The sequence below is a fragment of the Nipponia nippon genome, unplaced genomic scaffold, assembly GCF_047370975.1.
Source record: "Nipponia nippon isolate SJK-2023a ecotype South Korea unplaced genomic scaffold, ASM4737097v1 scaffold_1, whole genome shotgun sequence".
Taxonomy (NCBI): Eukaryota; Metazoa; Chordata; class Aves; order Pelecaniformes; family Threskiornithidae; genus Nipponia; species Nipponia nippon.
This window is the reverse complement of record NW_028262290.1, coordinates 128,425,311-128,433,776: the sequence shown is the minus strand read 5'-3', so window position 1 is coordinate 128,433,776 and position 8,466 is coordinate 128,425,311. Positions and strand designations below refer to the sequence as shown.

Below are 8,466 nucleotides of genomic sequence, written 5' to 3'. Positions count from 1 at the left end.
GTAGCAAAAATTGCTATAAATTTGTTAATTGGGTCTCTTTTCATCTGTAGCTGAAACATAGCTGCACAAGAGACCCAGGTGGATTTGCTCAGCAACACAGAACACACCAGGACAGAATTTACACAGCAGTTACCACTGCAGGCTAGAATTATCTTGATCAGAGTTGTTACAGCATCCTGTTAAAATATTTTAGCCAGGGCAAAAATATTAATTAAATTAAATCAAATCAAAATACTTGGGTAGATCAGAAAAATAAATAAAGAAAAAAAAGCCAGTAATACTTTCTCCCATTTATTCCACACAGTCTTAAGTTTCTCCTTTTCTTTTCTTTTATTTTCTTTTATTCCACATGCCTGATAAAGGGACTCTGTGGAACTGAACCTTTTGCAAGTTGCTGGTGCCAGCTTTTTGCAGAGTGCCTCGGACAGGTCTCTCCATTTCCATTTCATTTTGTCTTTCTATGGCTGACACATATTGTTATTTAAATGAATGCTTTTGAACTCAGATTTTTTTAATGCAAATGTGTGCTGCTTCCCTGTTGAATTGAAAACATCAACACTTTTTTTTCCCTATGAAAAGCAGGATAAAGAGCAATATTCTCAAGGCTGAAGGTGGGTTGGGATGTAACTTTTCTGTGAATTTAAGTTTAAAAAGGAAGAGACACACTGGTGAAGTATAAAAATATTCTCTCAATCTTCCTTCTACCCAAGATATGATTAAAGCAGTATTATATCTTTTAAAGAACAGCTGAGGTAGGGAAGGTGCCAAGACACAGCAGACTGGTCACATTACCTCAAGGCATTCTGTGTAAGATGGTTAGGGGAGTACACACAGAAGTGAGAGACACTACGTGCCTCCGGCAATTTTAAGGTGCTCTATCCCGTCCTTCCTTTTGAAGGCCATGACTCATTTTAGTCTGAAAGTAGGCGTCCTCTCATTTTTAATTTTTTGGAAGCTGTTTACCAGGAACCATAGGCTGAACTTACAGAAATCTTACAGGGAAGTAACGGGGAGGAAAGAAAAAAAGAACAAATCCTTGGTTCCCTTTAGAGTACACTGCATTCATGTCTTCAGGCTTTTCTTTTACCTATAATATCTAGAAATGTACTTTTTAACAAAAGGTGAACGTGGAAGTTCTCCAGTAATCACATGCCTCCTGGAGCTGGAGCTTTCTGCTCATCGAATATTACAAGATATGCAAAAAACCACATCCCATGCCCCCAGCATCCAAAGGGTTGGTAACACCTGAGTTACATCCATACCTGATCTCTGCCAGACCAAGAGGCATGTGACGCTGAAGCATGTGGACTTTCTCACCCCTTTTCCCATTGGACAAGCATCCATCTTGCAGCAAAAAATGCCACAGTCCGTGCCCACTAGCACCCGTGCCAACAATATTAGCAAACAGACCTCAGGGACTGAGCTCCCCTTTTAATCACAGAAGTCGTTGTCTTCTCTCAGTGTCAGTAGTTGTTGTTCCAGCCCAGCCTTTCTGCATGTTGTTCCTGGACTATTGAAAACTTGAAGTGCTGCTTCCCCTGCAACACCAATTTATGGATGAGGAGACAACTTCAGTCTGCCAGGTGATAATTTGGCACCCTTATGTCAGTGTTAAAATCCCTACAGCTGTAAATATTTATTGAAAATGAAATATACTCAAATACTTCAGCTAGCACATTACCATATGAATAAATCTAACCTTAAATAAATCATGTGCACTCCATCTTTTATTCCGTTTATAAAATTCTTGCTTCTTGCTGTGAGCATTTCTTAGCTTAATATGGCTATTCAGAAGTAGAGTGATTCGTGGCGTGCCTTGATTTCTTTTAGAATACAACGTTTTGCTTCTTCTATTTCACCTCTTACAGCTTTTGCAAAGTTTTGATTTGATAGGACAAGAACAGCGAGGGCATTAGGACCAAGAGAAAGACGCACACATTGCTCTGTATTATGTCTGGCAAAGTGCTTCCTGACTGAGTGCCGTAGTTAAGTGTGAAACAAAGTCAGGGACCGACTAGTTCTCATCTGTTGATCACAGCTAACTTGAAGCCTCTGAACGGGGGAGAACTGTCAGATCTGCTTTCAGAGATAAGGCGCTTCAATCCAGGCAGCAACTGGAAACTTTGAAGAAGGAGAAACTGCTCTGGAAGGAAACAATAAGAAATGGAATTTCTTTTTACTTAGAATTTAAAAAACTTTAGCTACTCTTTTCATCAGCTAAACAGGCGCTTTCCTAACTAAGCTGGGACTCTGTATGATAAAGGACCTACTTTATCTCGCTGGATCCATGCTACCTTTTACTACAGTAAGTGCAATATTAATAGTAATGTTATATTTTGTCTGTAAATAGAGAGGAGAGCATGAAACGGCATCAGTGAAATGCAAGGGGAGCAAAAAAATCCTCTTGGCAGATAGTGAAAACCAGGGCTTTGCTGCAACCCGAGGACTGGAGTCTGAGAAAGATCCAAGTGATATTTAACATGACCATCTGTATCGTTTTGTCACCAACAGTATGTTCTTGAGGAAGAAGTGCAGATATGGATCATGCAAGCTGCAGTTTCTCTTGTTGTTGCTGATGCTGGGCTTTTTGCTCCTGATGGTTACAACGCTGAATCCACCACCCGGCAACCAGAGCAAGGAAGGGACTTTCCAGCCTGTGGAGTTCAGCCCGCGGGAAGGGTATCAGGTGGACTTTGCGGAGACCCAAGAGATGCTGGAGACCCAGGAGGAGAGCCAGCAGTATTACCCTTTGGATGGGCTATCGCCTTTCATCTCCCTGCGGGAGGATGAGTTGATCGTGGCCGTGGTGTCGCCCACCGGCAAAAGGAACCACAGCAAGGCCAGGAAGGGCTATCGGGTGGTGAAGCAGCAGAGCCGGCGGCCGCAGGCGAGGGCAGAGGGGGGCCCGGCGCCCCAGCTCCTGCCCCGTCCTCTGCAGGCTGGGGAAGGGGCTGCTGCGGGGGAGCGCCCGCTCGGCCTGGAAACCCACGGCTTTAACGAAGCGCTCAGCGAGCGGCTCTCTCTGCGCAGGGAGCTGCCTGAGGTACGGCACCCGTTGTAAGTAAAACAGCCTCTTTCATCTCCGGGACAAAACTTCCCTCGTCCCCCGCCGCCGTCCCCCCGCGAACCTCCCCCCGTCTCAACCCCGCGCCTTGCCTACCGAGCTCTCCCCGCGGCTCGGGATCACGCCTTTCCCCGCGCTGGGTGAGGAACACCCCCGCCTCACAGCCAGGTACGCCCCAGCCCCCCTCCGCCGGCCCCGGCCCCGGCCCCGCAGCCGGCTCCCACAGCCGCCCCGCGGCTGCCCAGCCACGGCCGCCCCCGCCCTGGGCCGCAGCCCCCGCGCACCCCGAGGCGGCGGCGGGTGCTGCCGGAGCCAGCAGGGGCTGCACCCAGCACCGACGGTGCTTCAAGCTCTCGGGGGCCGACAAACGGCAAAAGCGGAGGGGGGGGGGGGGGGGGGGCAGCTACGGCTTCCTAGGGGCGCCGGGACAGAAAGGGGAGGACGAAGGAGCGCCCCGCCACCCAGCTGACGACTGATGTACGCTGCTACCGGCGCCTCCCGCACCCCCTCCCCGCCTCCCCGCGGCCACAGGGCGGCCCGGCCCGACCCGGCCCGGCCCGGCCCCACGGCAACGCGGCGCCTGTGGGCGGGCGGCAGCGCCCCCTGCCGGGGGCCCCGGGAGGGCGCCGCCCCGGCCGCAGCAGGTGCCGGGCGGCGGCGGGGGAGCGCTCGGTGTGCCCCGGCCCGGGCTGTGTCCCCCCGGTTCTCTGTCTGTCCGTCTGTTGGGGTCGGGAAGGGGGTCCGCACGGCGGGGGCGTGCGGGGTGGGCGAGCGGGAAAGGCGGCTGCAGAGGGGAGCGAGCGGCCGCCCCTCCGCTTCCCGCCGCTACGACTCGCTCGAAGGCCCCAGGGGTCACCTCACGGTGGGCCGCTGCCAGGGCTGTGGGGTCGCCGGGATTACGGGGTGATAAAGGAGTCAGGAGTTGGGCCTTTCAGCTTTTGTCGTATAGCAAGTGACCCGAAGAACGCTGAAAGGAAACTCGCGGGAGGAAGGAAGGCGGAGGTCGGTGCGTCTGGTCAGGTCTGCCAACACCACCGTGGCTACCAGCAGCCGGGCGGTAAGGCCACATCGAGCAAGTGTCGCATTTGAAGCCCCACGTGTTGCGTTTGGAGCCCCACGTGTTGCGTTTGGAGCCCCACGTATTGCGTTTGAAGCCTGGAGACTTGAGATCCAGTAGCTCCAACAGCCCGGGAGGGGCAATTTATTACACTTCTTAGAAGGGGGCCGAGGCATATCTATGCTCGCCTGCCCAGGGGAGAGGGAAAGGGATGTGGGTGGGTATCTTTTTTTTTTCTTGCCTCCTGTAATGAAAGCTATCGTAGCTTTACCCCAGGACACGGTGGAAAGATGTGCCAGAAAACATTTTAAGACGCAGAATATATATATAATAATTTTTCCAGTGGTTGTTTGCACATGTTTAAAGACAGCTGGTGGCTTTAATTTAAGGGGACAATCTTAAGGAGAGAGACATGAAATGGAGTGTTTTCTATACTTGCTGACTAGGTTCGATGTTGATTTGGGTAATTCCATTGAATAATGAGAAGCTAATACTATTTCAGTTATTTTTCACCATGCTTCACTGGCAGCTCTTTGAACTATGTAATGTTCAAAGGAGGAATGATGACCCTGGTTTACTGCCTGTGATGTCAGCCAAAAACCAGTTTTGGCAGCTGAAGGGCCATCCAACAAGAGACAGGTTTAGTTAATACTAATCTCGGTAAGATTTAAGCCATGGTCTCAGAGCTCTTGGATGGGTTTTCCTGTCTGACTAGTTACAGCCTAAAGAGCTATCAACACCACAGCTTATAGAGCCCAGATTGAAACCGCAGATCTGAACATCTGAGGCTTTGCAATTGTTCAGATCTAAATCCAGATCATAAACCTGCAGCAGAGGTCTACCTCTAAGCCAGTCCTGTCCTTTATGGCACAAAACACAAACCACAATGATATTTTTTAGGCGTAATTTACTCTGGCGGCATAGCTCACAACTATATCAGTCCAGTTTTATACCAGTGTAAACTGAGAGTGAACCAGTAATGAACCAGGTTGTCTATTCCTCTATTCTGTTTGAATCATGTTGTTCCTAATAATGTCTGTTATTATTTAGTTAGAGAGAACCCAACCAGTTAGGACATTTTAGTGAGTTAGCTCCATGGACTCAATCTCTCTCATTTCGCTTGAAATTAGATGGCGAATTCTTGGTACCAGAAGCTACGCCTACTAATTGTGAAGCACTTCCAGATACTGTAAAATAAGGCTGGCCAAACTTCACACTTACTTACAAACCTCAGTTTTACTCTTAAACCAGAATGTAAGATGTAAGGTAAATGCCATAAGATATACTTAGCTGCTGTTCCTTAGAAATTTACATAAAGAGGTCTGTTGTGCTTTGCATTGCAGCAATAAGCAGCATAACAACAGTTTCTTTTTATGTGAAGAGTACAGAGCTCTGCTGGAAATAAACCAGAGCCTGTGGGCTGGGCTGTGCCTTGACAGCCCGGGATCTAACTTCCTTACCTGGAAAGTGATACTTTAGACCTCTCTCACCAGACGCCAGCTTCTAACATAACCCACATCTCTTTGCATGCCTTTCCAGGTGAATGTTTTATGCTAATTTTCAGAAAGTAGATGCATAAAACCGTATCTCTTCCAGCACACCTACTGATCCCACAGGAAAACTTACCCCAATGGACGAATCGGGTACCTTGTTTTGCCCCATTTACTTGGACTACCCGTTTTAATAACTCGTACAGTTGTAATATAAAGTTTTTCTTCCACTTCAAGATTCATCCTCTGAGGTACCTTCGTCCCTCAGAGGGCTTTTTGCTGCTATCAGTTAGTCCAGCTGCTGTTGACACCCTCGTGGGACAGTGGACCCAAATCAAGCCTGACATTGTGACTTTTATGATGGGGTTCTGCCTGAAAAATGGTCTGTTTTCCTCTTTTGGGCTTGAGTGTCAAACGTATCCAGGCAAACAGAAACTCACAAGCTGTCTAAAAAGGTTTTAAGTTTCATTACAGAAGCATAGCTTCCAGTTGAGTGCTGTTGGGAGCTAAATCTCAACAAGATATTTTCCTGAAGGTGGGTGGGAGTCCCCATCGGCAGTGCCTTTGCCATGTCAGAATTGCTCTCCTGTTCGTTGCTGCTTGTGACGATTCCTTATTTTTCACAAATCAGATTAAATCACTATGTCTCACATCAGTCACAGCCCTGACTTTCTGAAATGCCGATTTATGATGGACAGTCTGTGAAACTGCTCCAAATTACAGGGAAGGTATTTCTGTATACCAGTATCCTTTCACATTTTTCTGAAGATTAGATATCTATATTGCAAGTCTTTGCCAATCTCCATGGCAACTAAACACTCGCCACCCGGGTTATGTATTCAAGTACAGTTATTTTCAATTCTTTTCCAATTAAGATTCCACAACAGCCTTATTTTCTTGCTGTAACCACAGTACTAGCAACAAGGCACTGTAGTATTACGGTCCAAAATATAGGTGCTTATAGCTGTATTAGTGTATAGTTCCTGGTTGGAAGCTGCCTGGTAGTAAAAGGACTGCATCAGATCTTCACTTTTCTTAATCACCTCTAGATTCTTCTGCCTGAAAATACAAACACTGCCAAGTTGTGAGAGTATCCTTTTCTCCATCCTGCTGAAAATGGAAACAATTATCCCATATGAAATTGTGAAATAACAGCCTTGTTGATTACAGAAAATTAGTAAACCAAGGACAACATAGATTCGTTACCGTTTAAAAATCATGAAAAAAATTTGCCTCCCTATACAAAAAGATATTCATGTGAAATATTACAAACTATAATAAATTATTATGATTGTGCTCATTTTAAATGTATATTCCCAGAAGTGTATCTATAGTATTCATTTATTTGTATTTGTTATTAAATCATTCAGACTATGGATTCTCTTAAATGATAAGCAGCTTTGTGTCTGGATAGTGTCTAGCATCATAGGGCTTCAGTTCATAATAGAAGCACCAAGTAAATTGGTAATAAACATAGCAGTATTAAAATTATATCCCTTACATGAGCTTCTGCTGAGTAGCTAATTGTTCAACAACCACTGTAAAATCTGTACGATGATTTGCCTGGCAATACAAAAATGCTGAAATAGCAATGGGCCACATTCAGCCAATTCTGTAATTCCTTGAAGAAGTTCTTGTTGCTAGAGATTAAATGAGTTAGGAAACTGGATGACTGTGCCTCAGGAAAGGAAAAAATTCTAAAATGTGTTTTCTAATGTAAGCAAAGCAGATATATAGGCACAGTCTTTGCATCTCTACAATGAACATTTGAAGGCCTTTTCTGGAAAATGTGCCTCATTATGCCAGTATAGTGTGCCCTGTCTCTCTGAACCAAGACTGGTACATCAGAAAACACTGTTGTGAATGTGATTTGTAGATCCTTTACTTACATTTATGAAACAGCCATTGTTTGACGAGGGTTTATAGTTTTCATATACAGTTTCTGTGAGGATGAATAGGAAGTGTTTTTCATTCTTAAATGCTTGAGTTGTCAAAGCAACATCTAATTCATAGTAATTTTGATGGAAATTTTTGCGATGTCATGTGTGAAATCTTGGCCCCATGGAAAACTGAGGAGCCATGGGTCCCAGCTGGCACTCTGGAGCGTCTCTAGAAATGCCATAGAGTGACCCCTGCAGTCAGGTGTCTTACAGTAGATTGTGTCAGTACCTGGAGTTGTAAATAGCAGAAAATGGCATAATCTACCCAGCTGGGAGCCTCATTTATCCGTGATTCATTTTCTTCAAAAAAAGCAATCTGTACAAAGTTTATAGGGAAAATATATTTATTTTCTTGAATATATCTATATTTGTTTTCATTGGCCATGTAAGTATCCCTTTCTTTCCTGTACAGAACTGAGATGTTGGCTTCATTCATTGGTCAGGCAGTCCACAGGTATACTGATGTGTTGTGCAGATGAATTATTTTACCTGTTAGTCTTAAAGGTACTGCATTTCAGTTTACTCTTTTCTGTGTTACTTGAGAAAATGTGGAAATCGGTGGAGGCTGACTGACCTGCTTTATCCCCCTCTCTGCTGTGCTCTGTCTAATTGTCTTCAGTTTCTCTTTCTTTGCCTTCTGGGCCATTTCTGTTGAGCTGTGTATTTTCAAGCAGCCAGAGCAGAAGAAAGTATCCCAGAATACAGCAAAACATTCCTATTTTTGCATTTTAATTTTTATAATGTCATTCCCATATTTTCACTTTGTATTCCAGTCTTGGACACCTTAATACTTCCTTTGCTTCGTTAGAAGTGAGCCAATATCTTAAACTGCATTCCATCCTTAAAGGTTTAGGTGTAGCTTACAACTTTGAGAGATAAGTAGCCAGTTGTATCAGTGTTTCTAGTGTCTCCCTC

General features: G+C 45.5%; 1 protein-coding gene across 3 annotated transcripts in view; it reads left to right on the top strand.

The window, feature by feature from the left end:
* The first annotated feature begins 452 nt into the window (after positions 1-452).
* The window catches only part of GALNT15 (polypeptide N-acetylgalactosaminyltransferase 15), a 28,431-nt gene continuing 20,417 nt past the window's right edge, over positions 453-8,466 (top strand). The window contains exons 1-2 of one of the 3 annotated variants that reach the window (XM_087771924.1): positions 453-1,583; positions 2,512-3,057. In XM_087771924.1, the coding sequence (XP_087628050.1) occupies positions 1,558-1,583; positions 2,512-3,057 (572 nt within the window). In that variant the 5' untranslated portion in view covers positions 453-1,557. Of the gene's footprint in view, positions 1,584-1,619; positions 2,306-2,511; positions 3,058-8,466 lie in introns of those variants that run through there. The other 2 variants (XM_087771910.1, XM_087771916.1) reach the window with 2 other exon arrangements.